Source organism: Telopea speciosissima, chromosome 6 (assembly GCF_018873765.1).
Source record: "Telopea speciosissima isolate NSW1024214 ecotype Mountain lineage chromosome 6, Tspe_v1, whole genome shotgun sequence".
NCBI classification, from domain to species: Eukaryota; Viridiplantae; Streptophyta; class Magnoliopsida; order Proteales; family Proteaceae; genus Telopea; species Telopea speciosissima.
The window spans coordinates 39,693,352-39,711,599 of NC_057921.1; the positions used below are offsets into that span (position 1 = coordinate 39,693,352).

Genomic DNA, 18,248 nt, shown 5'->3' on the forward strand with positions numbered 1-18,248 from the left:
CTTAAAATAACCCTTCTGATACGATACCTGATACTGATAATTTAATTCCTGCTCCCTGGAACTATATGAGGTATTGACATAGGCATAGGGGTGTCAAAAGTTATACAGGTGTACTTATTAAATGTTAATGATGACACTTTATGAACATTGGTGTACTATTAAATGGTTTTTCTTCATTCTTAATACACATTTCAGTTGCTTTTATTTAATGCTGTGTTTTCTAGGACTATATTATGTTAGTGTAGGTTATATAAGAGAAAGGATACCATAGTTGTCAAGGGATCATAGCCTAGGCGTTCAGGCGCCTTGGTCGCCTTACGTCTGGACCCCCTCCAACGCCTTGGGTCACCTAGATGCCGTGACAACTATTAAGAATACAGTAGGCTATCCTGTATAGTAGCAACCTAGGGTCCGAAGTTAAAATACCATTTTTTATGTATTTTTTCCCCTTCAATCTGATGGTTTGGATATGTGTAATCATGCTTAAATAGGCTTGCCATTAAGTTTCAGGGCAAAATTCAATTGTTTGACCATCGAAATGGGCATTTTGGTTTTTTGGCTGAAATGTGCAACATTTGGACTGCAATTTCGGTGTTTCACAAAATATTTCTGTTTCGACCAGGTCAAAATCGAAATTTCGAACCTTGGTTTTCATATAGATGGGTTTTGTGTGCAACATAATCAGTCTTGGAGAATTATTGGATGAATTTTTCCTCTTAGGATTTTGAGTTTCTATATGAAGTTTTTTTATAAGGTTGCTTCGGTCAACTCCATAGTTGTCTAGTTGAGGGTTTGCTTCCCCTTTTTAAAACCTTAACTTCAATGGTGGTCAAAGTATTTTTATGATGTCTTGAATTTCCAGCTGCATCATGTACCCACTTGGTGAAGGTCTTGGTAGTTGTACCGTGTCATACATATCTTTGGTTTCTGCAGAAATAACCTCCTAGAACCAAAGTATGCTTATAGGAGGGATGATCTGAAGCTTGGGTGGACACTAGATTAAGGTATTTGGAAAATAATCACTAGTGAAGGATTAGCAAATTCACCTAACTGGAATAATCGCATGGATTTATTCTTATTTTCGAAAGATTTTGAAAAAGCATCTTCCTATTCCATGATTCAATTACAGTGGAGTTAAAAGTGGCCATTCAGGGTATGGGATTTCTCTTCTACATGGCTGGATGCAATTTTGAACGCCTTGTAATATCATTTTCAATGATCCTCCACTGCCTATACTGTGACTGTAATGCCTTTCAGTGCAGCCACTAAAGAATTTCTTATAACTAAACATCTGCTTATATATGCTTACTAAAAGACTGACTTGGTGATAAGAGGTAACTCCGATGATTGGGTGGTTTCAAGCAGGAACAGGGGGACCTTGGAGGCATATGTACCTCATCTGGAAAGCTAGAGCCTATGTACTAAGCAATTTTTTTTCTTCCTCGTTGAGGATGCATTCAGACAATACGCTAGCTGATGAATTGGCTATGTTTGGGGTTTCTAGGAAATCTCTGTATTTGGGCCCTTACCCCATTGTGTAGTCTCTGTTGTGGGTTCCCAGCCCTTGCTGGTTGTTGTTGGTGTTGTATGCTGTCTTAGTATCTCTCCCCCTCCCCTCTTTTATATTTGATTATTTATCACAACTTGAGCAATTATGGAATTTTCAGTTGATTCTCCATATCGATGTACAATTTGCGATAGTATGCTAGGCTGTACTTCATCTCCTCTAAACTCATATATGTTGATATATATAAATTAAATGTCCTTCACTGACCTGTTTTTTTTTTTTTAAAAAAAACTGGGTATAAGCAATAGAGTTCCTGACAGTTTTTTTTAAAATATTTTGTAGGCAACGCTCGTCCTTGCTATGGAAATTCTTTTGTCAGAGGAGAATGGATGGGTTGAGCTGCGACAGGGGATTGGCCGCCTTATAAATGCTATTGTTGCTGTTCTTGGTCCTGAGCTTGCCCCAGGCAGCATTTTCTTTTCGCGTTGCAAGGTTTCTAATAAATTTACATTTTTCAACTGCCTATGAGCTATTTGCACTCAGCGATCCCCTCCATTTATCTTATTAATGTACCAAAAAATAATCTTGTGTTTCTGGTCCTTGGTCCTCGGTCCTCCTTTAGTTGATGAGAACACCAGGAGTCCTAGTTATATAAATCTGAGAAACGGAAAATTTGTTATATTTTTCCCTCTTTTTTTTTTTTTTTTTTGGCTTTATGAGGTTCATATATTGTAATTCATTAGGGTTAATATTGATAAGCTGTTTTTTTTTTTGTTTTTGTTTTTGTTTCAGTCTGTTGTTGCAGAGATAAGTTCCGGGCAAGAAACATCTACACTTCTCGAGTACGTGAATATGTTTTTAATTTTCAATAAAGATGCTCTTGCTTTTATTTTTTCATGTCATTTAATTGACCAGTTGTATCTACTGGGTTTCACACAAAGAATTGTCCATTGAAATTTTGTGAGGTTGGATGCTTTTTGTGTAGGAGTTTTTAATGGAAGAGTTGTCCCCTGGTTTTGCAGGAGTGTTCGCTTTACACAACAACTTGTTCTTTTTGCTCCCCAAGCTGTGTCTGTGCACTCTCATGTGCAAACTCTACTCCCAACACTGTACTCAAGACAGGTTACGTTGCATATAATGATTAGTATGTTGAAGCTTGAAAGCCTTTTCTTGTAATCATCATTGGATGCTTTTCCTGAAGCATTTTAATATTCTTTGTTGCAGCCAATTCTTAGGCATCTTGGTGTTTCCACTCTTCGGCATCTAATTGAGAAGGATCCAGTGAGAAACTGATAAATTTGTACCTTCCATTTTATTGTCTTTCCATCAAACTTTGTCAATCACTTTTTCATTTTTAATGAATTGTTCTATTAAAAATGAAGGCTCTCTCCACGGACCCTTGTTTTTCATGTAGATGTGCCAAAATTTTGTGGACAAGTAGATCCCTAGGTTCCCTGCTTACATGTCAAGTTTTAGCCTAAAACTAGTTTGCCAAGTGGTGAAACAAGGTGTAGAAAAATCCAGGAAATGGGAGTGTACAGTACTGATCGTAGTATGTAACACATGCATGGACATACATGAGGATGCATGCCAATACCTGGGGGAATATATGGTTGAAGTTGAGTCTGTAATTTGACAGTTAGCCTATCCAAACTGTCCCGTCTATTCAACAGTTTGAAATTGCTACATCATCTTGCCACATGGTAGAATAAGGGTTCCCGTTGAGAGAAGCCTCTCTACACTGCAATAGGTTTCACTATTAATATGTATGAAACCACATAATGCTAATAGAAGGCCCAAAATAAATTTGCATCTCTAATGTAGACTTGGCCACTTAATTGGGCTTCAAAAGAGGTTCTAGTCTGGTCCAACTGGTTTTTATTCATAAACAGCAAGAGCCTAGGCTTAAATTGGGGCCATGTTCATGGAACCAGGTTGTTCATGGGGTAAGTAATTAAATTTGTTGGGTCTTATTTTAGCTTTAGTGTGTATGGTGCGCAAGCTAAGAGATTTCTATTTTAATTATGCTTTGTAACAGCCTAGTTAGATTAGGAAATTAAGTCAGTTATTTTTTTGGGTGAATAAATAATTCATTACCAAAACCCCGGAAAGGGGAGGGATAGAGAGGGGGGGAGGGGGCTATACACAGTGCCTGACCCTATGAAGAAGGGAGAGGGGTTGAAGCAGGGAAGAATGAATACCCCAGGAGACAACAATACACCTGTTCCTTGGGAAATCAACAACAGAACGGAGAGGTAACAAGTGAAGCTTAGAGCTAACATCAAAGAAGATGGCTTTCCAAATCAATCTGAAATAACAGGAATTGGAGGCTTAGTGCTAACATCAAAGTCTTGGTTTCTGATGTGTTATTATTTTCTGTTTGCTGTTTGTTATTCATATTAGTTAGGATGAGGGGTAGTTTGAGAGTTCTGTTCACAGCCAAACCGTGGGCAGTCTTCTTCCTTTCTCTCAGTTTCTCTCCTTCTTCACTCTCCTTTATTTTCTTGATTACTGGTTATAGTGTTTTGATACTCTCACATGGTGTCAAAGCATTAAGATTTGGGAATCCTCATATGATACGATACTGGCCAATACTTAAAACCATGTTTATAGCTTCTCTAAAAGCCTGTGATTGGCTTAGAAGAGAGCTTACATCATCCAACCAATAGGAAATAAGAGCTTCCATCATATGATCAAAAGGAAAGCTCCAAACTAACCTAATACATTAACAACCATTAAGAACAAAGGAGCCAACTCATCTTGGAATAAAATATTCCTAATCTAAGATAAGCTTTACAATAACAAAGAAAGAAAATAGACTTTTAGAAGAAACCCACAACTAATCCCGTATTCCTACTAACTACCCATATTTGAGGCCCATTTAAGTGGCCAAGTACAATTAAGACCCATTGAACCTTTGGTCCTACACATATGTAACTCAAACCAAGGCTTATTTTCACTAAATAAGCCCTCTTCTGTGATTAATCTGCCTCACATCTTCATGGTTCCTATGGCCTCTGTCCGGTTGGACTTTTTCAGCAACAATGTTGTATACTTTGAGGTTTCTCGAGATGAAATACTCCAAAATTTTATATTTTCTTTGTGTTCTGTCTTAACACCTTTGCTGCTTAAATATTTTTTATTCATCCAATAATTATATATTTATTTTTTAAAATTTTCAAACAGGCAGTTCAACTTTTTGATTGTCTTGTTATTTATTCTATCCTGCCTGGTCTTGGCATTGGAAACTGATCATATTCTTTCAGGTTGCCATTGTTGATGAACAGGTTGAAGAAAATTTATTCCACATGCTCAATGAGGAAACTGATCCTGAGTATAACACTGACTACTCTACATTTTACGTTATGGAGTTTTGGATCTATTAATTTGTTATATTATTATGAAATGTTCTTTGTTGTTACATGGATTGTTTCTATTTTCTTTCCTCTATTGCTCTTATACCTTTCTAGTGTTGCTGGACATTTTTTCCAAGAATATAATCAATGGTAATGAATCTATAGAGAGCTGCAAATCCTTTGCTTACCACTCTATCCCTTATTTCCCCCAAATTTTCTGTCATACTTTGATGCCTACAGCTCCTCTTTTGTGCCCATTTGGAGGGAAACAACCAAGGAATCAACTGGATTGACCTTTAACATTTTTCTGAAATTCTATTTTATTTTAACATGAGTGGAAATTTCAAGGACAGTCATACAACCGAACAGTGGAGGCTCGGTTTTGCGTGGAAGTCGATCTGAGGACTACGCTGCCGTCGAAAATGTGGATTGGCTGTGGGGCAATGGGTTTTCACCAGAAGATTGTTTATGACAGACTGCCTTCGTACTGTGGCTGCTGCTCTAAAATTGGGCATTCCGCGGAGGTGTGCAGGGCTGGGATGCGTAAGAAAGCTGCAGTCGATCCTACTGCTGCAGGGAATGTTGGATCCAGAGAGGGTGCTGATGCGATTGGAGTTCAGGAGACTGGAAGGGACAGGGATGGAGTGTTTATTCCTACGGGGGAGGGCTCTTTGCATGCCGGCGGCGGGCAGGGCAGAATTTCGACAAGGAGGGTCTTGCGGAGCAGAGGTGGACGATGGAAACATGCGGAGACCCCTTCAGAGGCTCCCCATGAGCCTGAGACAGCCATTGGTGAGCAGGGTTGTGGTGCTGTTCAAGCAGTGGTTACTGCTCAATCTGACGGAGGAGAGGGGGTGTCAGCGGAACTGGGGGCTGCCATCCCAGGGGTGGCTGACTTGGAAGCTGTTCAGGCATTAGAAGAGGGCGAAATTCCTAGCAAATTCCAAGCGACATTGCCGAGCCAGACAGGGCAGAGGAGGGGAATGACAGAGCTTTGGTGCTGGTTGCGCCAGCGCTGGTTAGAAGGGAGGTGCGCGCGAGGGCACTCAAAGAGGTTCTTGGAGGCAACGGTGTTAACTTCGCTTGTGCGCAGGCTATGGAGGGGCGAGAGAGGCCTTACATCCTTAACAGGGAATTGGCGAGACGCACCAGAGATGATTCGCAGGTGCCTGCACTTACTGGCCCCACGTTGGGCAGAAGAGAGCTGCTGGAAAGCTTCAAGGAATTCAACGCATCCTTAGAGGGCAGAATGCGCAGAATGTTAGACAGATTGAGTGAGGGTAGCAGGGGCTTGGAACAGGCAGGAAGCCGAGCAGGGAGGCGGAGAAAGCAAGTGTCCTCTGTGCTGCTTTGCTCAGTGCAGCACAGGTGTACAAAAGGAAAAAGATCAAAAAAGCTAAGAGGGGCAGACCGGCAAGGGAGGGAGCTGGCCAGCGTGTCACGAGATCCATGAGATCGGTGGAGGCTCCCCTCATCATATCTAAATGAACTGCTTATTTTGGAATGCGAGGGGGGTTGGAAACAAGCCAACCTCAAGAAGGTTAAAGGCCCTGGTTTGTCAGCATAAGTTGGACATTGTTGCGATTGCAGAACCGAAGGCGCAGGTATCTAAGGCAACTCTGATTTTGCGAAGGATTGGTTTGGACTCTGTACTTGTCCAGGACAGGCTGTGGGTTTTCTAGAAATCCACGTTGCAGGTGTCAGTTCAAGAGGAGCATCAGCAGTTTGTCTCTCTGAGCTGTGTGGACACTAGTGGGGAAAGCTTCTTGCTCACCTTTGTTCATGGCCTCTATTCGGTGATGGATAGACGAGAGATGTGGACTAGGCTGGAAATGTTCTCCAGAACAGTTTCTGGCCCTTGGGCGGTAGGAGGTGATTTTAATGCGGTTGCGTCCCCTGCTGAGAGGGTGGGAGGGAGTCCGGCATGCTCGTTGTCGCTTGGGGAATTTGGGAGTTTTGTCAATGGAGCTGGTCTCATGGATGCGAGCTTCTCTGGCAGCATGTTTACTTGGTCGAATAACCAAGTTGGTTCTAGGAGGGTCATGGCCAGATTGGATCGTTTCTTGGTTAATGCAAAATGGGTTGGTGCCTTCCCCAGGTGTGATGTCACTCATCTCAACAGGACCTGCTCTAATCACGCCCCTATTTGGATGGCTTTTGCTGCTGTCCGCGAACGTTGCTGGTCGCCTTTTAAATTTCAGCAAATGTGGCTCCATCACCCGAACTTTATGGACCTTGTCAAATGCCAGTGGAGTAAACCGGTTTTTGGGTCGCCACTCTCGGTGTTGTTCTTGTAGCTTAAATGCCCGCGGCATGCACTCCGTGGGTGGAATAAGGAAGTGTTCGGAAATATACATCATAAGGTAAAGGATGCTGAAGATGTTGTGTGTAGGGCAGAGGTGGACTCGGACCGGTATAATAATGATGAGGCCAAGAGGGACCTGGAGGAGGCCAAAAAAGCTTTACAGGGAGTTTTACTGCAAGAGGAGATATTTTGGAGGCAGAAATCGAGGGTCACCTGGCTCAAGGAGGGGGACCGGAACACGAAGTTCTTTCACGCCATGGTGAATGTTAGGAGGAGGTCGGCTGGCATCAGCAAAATCAGAGGTAATGATGGAGAGTGGACTATGGACTTAGAGGAGATCAAGACTGAGGCAGTGTGGCATTTCTCAGGGATTTTTGAGTCCCAAGGATGCGTGGTTGATGAGGGCTTGTTGGAGCTGATTCCCAAGGTTGTGACCGACCCTGATAACTTATCTCTGCTGCTGATACCCACGGAGGAGGAGGTGATAGGTGCTGTTTTTGCTCTGTCAGGGGACAGTGCACCGAGCCCCGATGGTTTCTCAGGGGTTTTCTTCACAGCCTGCTGGGAGGTGGTAGGAAGCGACATCTGGGCAGCAGTGAAGGATTTCTTTATGGGAGGTGCCCTTCCTAGAAGCTTTACGTCGGCCAATCTTGTGTTGATTCCAAAGAAAGACAACCCTGAGTCAATGGCGGATTTTAGGCCGATTAGCCTCTGCAATTTCTCCTACAAGATCCTTGCAAAAATTATGACCACCAGGTTGGCAGGGCTTCTTCCATCACTAGTGGCAGAAGAACAGGGGGCATTTGTGCAAGGCAAAAGCATACATGATAATATAACCATTGTTCAGGAGGTAACTCAAGATCTGAACCGCAAGACAAGGGGCGGCAATGTGATTCTCAAATTGGACATGGCAAAGGCATACGACCTGCTGGAATGGGAGTTTCTGTGGTTGGTCCTCTCTCGGTTTGGCTTTGGTGACGAGTGGATCGCTCTTATTAGGAAGACAGTGGAGAACTGCTGGTTTTCTATTGTGATGGGAGGTAAGCAGTCTGGTTTCTTTAAATCTTCCAGGGGGTACGACAGGGGGACCCACTCTCCCCGGCACTGTTTATCCTGGCAGAAGAGGTTTTAAGCAGGGGTTTGAAAGGGCTTTTTGTGGAGGGTCATGCAGCCTTTTACAGACTCCCGAGAGGGTGTCCTGGGGTCTCTCACAGCCTGTTTGCAGATGACACCATCATTTTCTCTCGAGGGTTGAAAAGTTCGCTCAGGCAGATAATGGGTTTCAATGGAAGATATGAAGGCTTCTCAGGGCAGCTTGTTAACAAGCAAAAGAGCTGCTTTGTGTTGGGAAACAGGGCCACAGCGGCAGCAGCACGTATGGTTGGTTTGGTCACGGGCTTCCCCAGGAGGTCGCTTCCCATCATGTACTTGGGAGCTCCTCTCTACTCAGGTGGGCTCAAAATTTGTTTCTTTGATGGACTGGTGGAGAAGATCAAGTGCAAAGTTGCGGGCTGGAAAGGAAGGTTATTGTCTTCAGGGGGGAGAGTAACGTTGCTTAGGAATGTGCTCACTTCAATGCCTATTCATGTCCTTACCACGCTGGATCCCCCTAAGGTGGTCATTCGAAGGATTTATGGGATTTTGGCTAACTTTCTTTGGGGCAGCTCTGAATGGGGCAATCGAAGGCATTGGGTGAATTGGCAAAAGGTTTGCAGGCCCCTGGAGGAAGGAGGGCTGGGAATTCGGCTTCTCGAGGATGTAGGCCTCTCTCTCAGGCTTAAAGGCCTTTGGAAAGCTCTGTCAGGGCAGTCGCTTTGGGGTAGGTTCTTCGGGGCCAAATACTTTAAAAACTTACATGCGGCGATAGTAGGGCTGGAGGGGAATGGATCCAAAACTTGGCGTAACACGTTGAAGCTCAAGGGGTTCATGTTGGAAAGGTCAAGGTGGCTGCTTGGGGAGGGTAAGACGCTTTTTTGGCTCGATAACTGAGTAGGGGTGGGGCCCTTTATTGATTTTGTTGATAACGGCATGCTAGTTGACTTGGATCTGTGTGTGAAGGATGCGCTGGATGAGGAAGGAAACTGGAGGGAGGACATTTTAGGCATCATTGATTCTGACGCAGTCCGGAACAGCATCACCCTGGGGAATTTTGTGCTCTCTGACAGGGAGGACGTTATGGTGTGGTCCCCTGCCATAGTTCGAGAACTCGCGAGATCTCGCCGAGTTTCTCGGATTTTGGAAAAGCCAAGACGAGACTGCCTACGAGTCTCAAAAGTGCAATATCTCGGCGAGATCTTGGATCTCGGTTGGGTCTCGGTTTCGACCCATTATTTTAACCCACCTACCACTTAAATACCTTACCTAATTGGACAAAACTGGACATATCTCGGTGAGATCTCGGCGAGATCTCGGATCTCGGGTCCAGATCTCGGGTTGACCCAAAGTTGAGGCTTCGAGTTGAAAAAAAAAAAATGCACCAATCCGAGATCTCGACTTGTCTCGGTTTTTCCAAGAGTCGAGTTGGTACCGAGACCCGAGTTTTAGTACCTTGTCCCCTGCCAGCGATGGCCTTTTCACTACAAAATCGGCTTGGCATGAGGTCCGGCAGGGTTATCCTACGGTCCCCTTCGCTAAATGGATCTGGAATCAAGTGCTGCCCACAAAAATGGCTTTTTTCTCTTGGCAACTTCTTACAGGCAGGATTCCCACTGACGAGTCCCTCATGGCTCTCGGTATCCCCCTAGCATCCAGATGCAATTGTTGTCGACAGCCAAGAAAGGAAACGACGGATCATGTCCTGGGTTCGGGTGTTATGGCTGTTAAGGTCTGGCTTTTCTTTTCCAGGCTTTTAGACATCCCTTTCCTACCCTCTCAGGATGTTAGATGTCGAATGGCTCCATAGCATGAGTCAGCAGGATGTGGTAGTCTCAGTGATTATATAACAGGGATTATGCCTGCCTTGATTTGTTGGGAACAATGGAAGCAGAGGAACAACAGAAGGCATGGGGAGAGACGGCGCACTGCGAGAGACATTATTGAGCGGGTTAGAAGCTGGGTCAAGGAGGTGAGCCTACCCTCCAAGATAGGTTGGCAGGGATCCGCTAGGGACGATTTAATTCTACAATGGTTTGGTATTTTGGCCCCCCTGATAAAGCTGAAATGCCCCCGTCCTATCTACTGGTGCCCCCCCTTTCGATCTGTTAAACTGAATGTGGATGGCGCTTGCAAAGGAAACCCCGGTCGGGGTGGAGGAGGAGGGGTGATTAGGGACAGGAATGGAGTGGTGCTGGCAGCCTTTGCTAATTTTTACGGAGACTGCACTAACTCATTAGCAGAGCTCAGAGCCCTGAGAGATGGGTTACGGCTGTGCCATGACCTCCAGATGATGGAGGTGGTGGTTAACTCTGATTCTGCCAACACAGTTAGAATGGTCACACAAAAGAAGTGCATATTATGGAAGGGCTGGTACTGGTTCAACGAAGCTTTGGAGCTGATCTCCACAACTCATGCTCATGTGGCCTTTGCGTTTCGCGAAAGCAACAGAGCAGCGGACTGGCTGGCTAAGCACGCTTGTGATTTGGGTTTCTCGGTCACGTACCACCGGGGCAGTTTGCCGGGTGGGAGCTTCGCAGGTATTATTAGAGAGGACAAGGCAGGAATGCCATTCTTTAGATTTTAATGTGCAGGTTTTTTCTTGTATAGGGAGTGGGTTTGGGCTGAGGTAAGGTGGTATGTCCCCTCTTGTATTCTTTGATTATTTTATAGGATATGAATAAAAGCTAGGGGCTGGCCCGGGTCCCAGATAAGTTCAGGGTTGAAAAAAAAAAAAAAAGACAGTCATACAACCGGTTATGATGTATGGTGCAGAATGTTGGGCAGTTAAGAATCATCATATAGATAAACTCAGTATAGAGGAGATGAGGATATTGAGATGGATGAGTGGCAAAACTAGGAAAGATAAAATAAGGAATGATCATATTACAACTGATTTGGGAGTAGCTCCGATACATGATAAGCTACGAGAAAGTCGTTGGAGGTGGCATGGCCATGTTCAACAGAGGCCTTTGGATGCTCTAGTACGGAGGAGTGATTTGATTCAGATTGAAGGAATTAAAAGAGCCAGGGGCAGAAAATGACCTTAGGAGAAGTGGTGAGGAAAGACATGCATAGAGTAGGCCTTTTATCAAGTATGGCCTCGAATAGAGCTGATTGGTGGGCAAGGATCCATGTAGCCGACCCCATTTAGTTGGGATAAGGCTGAGTTGTTGTTGAGTTGAAATTTCAAAACATGCCAAGTGTATGCCTACAGTGCTCCCTGGTGAACCATATACAGGGAAGAAACTTCATAGTCAACAGGATTGACCTGCAATATTTTCCAGAAATCTTCTTTTTCAGCCTGAGTTATATTGCATCCTCCAATTGTTTGAAACATAAATAATTGAATTTCAGAGCAGGTTAAGGTTGTGCCAGCGCTGCAACTGGGTCTCGTAAATAACTTAATCTTGGTTCCTTTTAATTTGAGATAGCTGCAGTGTGTTCTATTATTTGTGATTTAGACACATCCTCCTCTATTTTGAATCTTTTTTTTGTCTCATGTCAGATTCTTCCAGTACTTTCTCCTCATTTCTTTCCTGCCTTGCATTTTCTCTTGTTTCGTTAAAAGTAGAAATATTTCTTTAGACTTCATCTGTTTTAGGTTTTTTTTCCTTCTCTTTTTGAGTGCCTTGTAGAAAAACCACAAATATGAGGTCTTCTTGATGGGGAATTTCATCTGTGGCTGATTATATATTGAACCTTTGATCTGTTGTTGTATCATACCTAATGAGTCCATGTGATCCAGAGGCTGTTGCTAGGTTTTCAATATATTTATGGTTATTATTTAATAATTGGTAATCAACTCAATGGATGCCGTCAGGATACCAATGTCAGACAATTAACAACAAACCTGCAAAATAGATTTCTACTGCATAGAATCACATAACCAGGAAATGTAGTTCTCTATGTGCAAAAGATTTCTATCCACACTGTAGGCTATGGATCTGCTATTTATTCTAATTCCCAAGCGTGCGTGAGAGAAAATATGTAACCGTGTTTCAGTTCTCTAAGATGGTTGATGGATGGTATTGGCATGACTACAACAAATGCCCAGCCCAAGAATACCAATTTTTTCTTTTCTTTTTATCTCTTTAAATCAGATAACATAAAAGGAATTTCTTTCAAGCGAGGACTCTATATAAATTAAAACCTAATGGCCCTGGAGCAGCATTTTGAACTCCATTTCGTAGGGTTCTCCATGATTATAGGGTGTGTCCTTAGATTTCTCCTCAAAAGGCTCATTGGCACTCTGGCATTTACCACCTAAAATGTATTTTCCCAATTGAGTGTGAGATTTAATCACAATACCTAAAAAAATTGAAGGCTTTTGTAGGACCACAAAGGTCCCACATGTCCCACCATCTAGCTGACTACCTAGGGACCACAAGTTGAGCTGAGTGGTTGATACAGAAGGCCTTTTCATTTGTATTTGGTGTTTGAATTTTTATTCCTCCCAATTTCTCTTGATAGCAACTATATCTCCTTCAACGGATTTGTATGTCTTTGAACAGTGGTTCATTTTTGAAGGGGGAGGGTCTCTTTTTGGTGCCAAGTTTCATGTGAAGGGCTGTTCCATTGCGGATTATTTAGGCAGGGATATCAAGATGAGCTTGGTTCTTTTCAGTCTTGTGGCAGATGAGTGTATCTATTCTGGTCTACTGTGCTATCAGGTTAATATACCGAAGTGGATAAATATTTAAGAAATTTAATGAGCATAATGGGCCTGTAGCAAATGTGACAAGATTTTGGGGGTGAGGGAACTGATCAAATCACAATTTGTGATCTTAATTATTCATCTCCCCTCATAAATGGGTTTCTAGCAAATGTGAGGGGAGAGCAGTTCTGCGTTGCAGGAAGAAGTCTTAATTGCTTTTATCTTTAGTTTGTTTTCTTCTTTCTCTCTGCCTTGCCTTTGCTTGTTTTGTGTGGTTTTGTATATCTTTAGGATGGGTGGAGGTTGAAGGTGGGGGTGGGGTGTTTTTGGCTGTCACTGTATGTTGTCTGGCGGTGTAAACGTTTTTCTTATTTCGTTTTCCTGGGTTTTGGTATTGCCTATTTATGGTTCTGGGTCCTGTTCTGTATCTTCTCTTACTCTTTGCTTTTCTATTAAACATTCTCTTTCTGCCTGTTGCCTCCCCCCCCCCCCCCCCACCCTTTTTTTTTTTTTTTGGGGGGGGGGGGGGGGGGGAGCAGTGTCACTTTGGGATTCTTTGTTTCCGGAAACCAACATCAGATCACAATTTATTGAAGGGTACATATCACTTACAATTTGCATTTAGTATCTTTACCGGTAAGAATCCCCATTTTTTGCATCTGATCTCACCTGATGCCAGCTTCAAAATAATAACTCATGAACATTCCACCAATAATCAGTTAAATTTTTTTTCTATTATCCTTATCATCGTCATATATATAGACTATTCTTTCGGCTTCCCCCGCTTCAAACGTAGCTATCTAATCCTTTCTTTAAGGTCTTCTACTAAATTGTGTTGGTAGGTGTGGGGCTTTGTAACATTGAAGATGGAAAATTGAAAGACTCTAAACCAAGGTTCTAAAACTAGGATCTCAATACCAACTCGGTTCTGGGAAAAACCGAGTCAAGTCGAGATCTCGCCGAGTTGGTGCATTTTTTTTTCCGACTTGAAGCCTCATCTCGGTGGGTTTTAGACCTAGTTTGGGTCTGAAACTTTGTATTCAGCCAATTTTAGGCCATTTAAACACAATGGCACTATTAGATTTTGCAAAAACGAAGTCTAAATATGAGTTTCACTTCGGACCATAGGTTGGTAGGCGTCGAGGGGGATGACGTACTAAAATACCCTACTCTACATATTGTTTAGTAATAGAAAGCAATCAAAACATTCAATTAATGTAAAACAACTTAAATAAGCATTAGAAATGTTAAAGTGTACAATACATCAATCTTTAAACAAATGTTACATAAAATGTAATATGTTAATGTATTCAACCCCAACCATATCCACATAGAATTCCCATGTCATAGTGTTGCTGTAGTTTGGCACATAGTTTGCCACAACACTCATATAAGTGTTGTCATCAACATAGTCCAACTCCCCTATCCTAGGATATAGAAGAGGTGGAGGTGGTTGGTTTGAGGCGTGAGGTCCACTACTACTATCATATTGAGGCATGTATGGGTATGGCTGGTTTGGGAGTGGGAATATGGGCCCGAAACCAGACCCAGTGCTTTGATTGTCAAACTCATGTGTTGATTGCCCAAACTCACCATAGCCACTATATTCGGAACTAGTGCTCTCCTGGCCATAATCATAGTCATGATGAGGCTGAGATGAATGCCACGATTGTCGCTCACTAGTAATATCTATACTCATGCTTCCAAAACTTGCAAGCATGGTGTTCATACTCATGTCATCATCCTGAGCTTGTGATTGTTTGCGACCCTTCTTTCTCTTGTACGTACCGTGGGTACCATGGTCTCGATCCTGTGTGGCATGCGTAAACTGAGACTCACCTGTGTAACGCACAGGTTCCGCCTACGTTTCCATATCAGCTGAATCACAATTCGAGTCTTGAAATCCATCCAAAAATTGAAGAAAGAGAGTAGTTTTGGGAAGAAGAGACTAAGAGAGTACGTTTGGGGATTTTGGGAAGAAGAGACTAAGAGAGAGTACGTTAGGTGGGCATTAAAATGGTAGATGGGCCATTAAAAGGGTAGATGGGCATTAAAAATGGATCAAGCCGAGATATCGACCCGAGATCTGAGATCTCGGCGAGATGGCTAATAAAAATGGTTAAAAACGAGATATCGAACCGAGATCTCGGCGAGATCTCACACTTTTGAAAATCGCCATAGTTCTCGAACTACGCTCTAAGCACCTCACCTCCAATGATTCTACTCCATCAATTAAGGCAAAATCCTGCCAAAACAAATGTGTTCCCTTCCCCTCAACAGGATAATGCATAAGACAACATTGGGTGCTTATTAAGTGTTTGAACTACTTTACTCATTCCTTTAACTCAAGCTGAAGGTACTCTGTATCTTTACCGCTTCTACTTTTAAACTGTTTATGCTTCCATCTTTTACTGTCTTGATTTTTGGAACATGTAGGCCATGCTATTAGCTATTCACTGGATTGTTATTTTATCAGCTACAAATGATGGAAAATCTAATTGACAATAAAAAAGATATATGAAGTCTACTCTAGTGGGATGATATTACTGTGTAGCCTCATATGCACTTATGTAGTGTGATTTCATTGATTAAATATAAGTAGATATTGTATATCCCTTGGATTACACTGTCTGGAAAATCGTAAATTTAGGAATTCATTGCACGTCAACTGTTTAGCCAACAGACATGCAGCAATAGCATTAGTGTGTTGGCAATACTGTAATATCAATACTTAATGTTTACTTTTTATATTTCTGTAGGATTGGGAATTTGGTGGGTACCACAATAATTCGCCTGCTTTATACGTCATGCCCTTCTTTTCCATCACGCTGGATATCAGTATGTCGCAAAATTGTAAGCTTCTTAATCTCTCTGAGAACATCTTCTATTTTTCTTTTGATTTGTTTCTCTCAAATGATTTCATGTTTATTCTCCCTTTAAAATGTATACTGACACCGTAAGGTGATATGAAAAAATAATTTGGAATCTAGTATTTGAAAAGATAACAAGAAACAAAGAAACATAACAAGCTGGAGGCCGAGATCAATCATTAGAAGCTCCAGCTTTGTGTCAAGTTATGCAACTGGTGATCAGCCGGAAGAAGCTATAACTTTTCATCCAAGTTACACTAGTTTACTCCAAAAAAATTGCAATATTTTACTTCAATGTAATGATGGTAGATCCATAGTTGCCAAGGCGACTAGGTGATCCAAGGCATTGGAGGGGGGGTCCTAGGGTGCTGTATATGTAGTATAGCAATGCTAATTTTATATAATTATTCTTATATGCCGCAGCATAGAAGCCATATCAATGCAACATGATGTAATTATGCTGGAAATGACCTAATATGTGAAAACCAACATATAATAAAGAAAGCATCAGAGACCATATTCTTAGGAATCACAGTCCATATGCAATACAGACCTTAATCCATCAGAAATCAATCTCCTAGGAATAACAGCCCATATGCAATACATTATACAAGGCAGTGAATATCCATGCACATACAACATACCTGTCACTGGAGGGAGAATTGCCAGCAGTGCGGAAGTTGAAGGTTTCAGTTGGAGTCAGAGAGTCAAGGGTGAGTGTGGAAGGTTAAACAACTCTCTTCTCCTCTGTTTTTTTTACATGCAACGTGGTTCCATGTATTGTATGTGCTTCATAGTCTTGTAAACATACGAATATTAGGGTTGGAATTAGCATCAAATTCATATAATAATAAAAGAAAATTCAATATAGCATCTGCTCAAGCCACTTGGTGGGCCAAGGCTTCCAACGCGACCTAGGCGATTGCCTTTCCTGCAGCAAATAAGGCGTGCTGTCCATAGTTGTCGAGGCTAGGTGATGCCTAGGCATCCAGTCGCATTGGTCACCTTGGTTGCCTAGGTGCCTTGTTGGTGTCATCGTGTCGGCTTGCATCCAGGCTCTCTCCAAAGCCTTGTGTCACCTAGATGCCATGACAACTATGGTGCTGTCACCCTGGGCTAGAGAATCCGCCTGGACACCCAGGCGGCACATTGACCACTATGGGCAGATCTGTGCTCCCTTTGGATGGTTTAATGTTAGCATTTTCTGAGTAACTTTCTTGTCCTTGTAATTAATTATTTTTCCTTCTCCTATCTGGTTCATTTGATTCTTCCTGTCAGACAATATGACTTTGCATGTTCATAGTTATTTAATTATTTTCTTCACTGATGAAAAAGTTTCAAAGTCATAATGAGGCTTCAAACTGATGTGATGAGTCAGATGCTTCCTTTGGAGTGATGTGTCTACTTCATCCAAAAGTTGTATTATAATTGCAGTATTGCACTTCGTTTTGAATTAAGTGCTCAATAAGGGTCCTGGACGAATGTTATGAGTCATCATGGCATCATTAGCACTACCACGTGTTGAAGATTTCTGTTCAAACCATCTTCTAATTGAAGTTCTGAATATCTTCGAACCTCCACAAAACCCTAAAGCTTTTTTTCTTGCTGAAAACCTTTGGCCGCCGATTTGGAGTAGCCTGGCCATATGGCTAGGCTGCTCCTCACCTCCCTTCTCCTTCTCCCTTCCCCTTCTCTCTTCCTCCTCCTCCCCCTTTCTCCACTTTTTCTTCCTAGAGCAGCCTGGCCATATGGCTAGGCTGCTCCCCACCTCCCTTCTCCTTCTCCTTCTCCCTTCCCCTTCTCTCTTCCTCCTCCCCCTTTCTCCACTTTTTCTTCCTACGTTCGGTGCCAACAACGCAGATTGAAGCCTCTCAAACAGTAGTCTTGGGTCGCTCGCTTTGTATGGTTGCCGCCTGGCAGGTCGCCTCTTCTGCTAGGCCTGTCGTTCCCTTGGATGCCGGCCTTCTTGGTTGTCACCTTGTCGGATCTCAGGCTCGGTTTGGCTGCACCCGCTCGGTAGCCACTTCACTGGCAAGCTTCTCCGGCAACTGCTCGTTTTGCCGGCTTCTCTCTCGTTCATCAGCATCCCCCCTGTCATCGTCTGCATCGCCGGTGGCCGCAACCTCCTGCCGGTTCCGCTTGGCTCGCTTGGCCATCGGCCGTTTCGCTGCCAGCTGCAAGGTCGCAGCCTGCAAGGCTGCCTTCTTTGCTCGGCCGGCAGCCCCTTCGCCGTCACACTGCGTCATGGCGGTCTCCTTCTCTAGGCTAGCTTCTGGTTTTGGCCGTGGCCCTCCGCACGGCCAGCACCCTCCGCCTTGGTTGCCTCTGGCCGGTGGTTCCCTGACTTCGTCGTGGCGGCTAGGAAGATGATGTGTTGAGATATGTTGTCTAGGGTGGGGACCCTACCTGGAATTGTCTTTGTTGCCCTTCTTCTTTCTTTGGGCTTCATTGCTCTTGTTTT

At 43.2% G+C, this 18,248-nt stretch overlaps 1 protein-coding gene across 1 annotated transcript in view; it reads left to right on the forward strand.

The window, feature by feature from the left end:
- The window catches only part of LOC122663979 (protein SWEETIE), a 157,589-nt gene that overhangs the window by 111,592 nt on the left and 27,749 nt on the right, over positions 1-18,248 (forward strand). The window contains exons 26-31 of the mRNA XM_043859648.1: positions 1,850-1,999; positions 2,300-2,349; positions 2,530-2,629; positions 2,732-2,788; positions 4,774-4,841; positions 15,677-15,770. Of these exons, the coding sequence (XP_043715583.1) occupies positions 1,850-1,999; positions 2,300-2,349; positions 2,530-2,629; positions 2,732-2,788; positions 4,774-4,841; positions 15,677-15,770 (519 nt within the window). The remainder of the gene's footprint in view (positions 1-1,849; positions 2,000-2,299; positions 2,350-2,529; positions 2,630-2,731; positions 2,789-4,773; positions 4,842-15,676; positions 15,771-18,248) is intronic.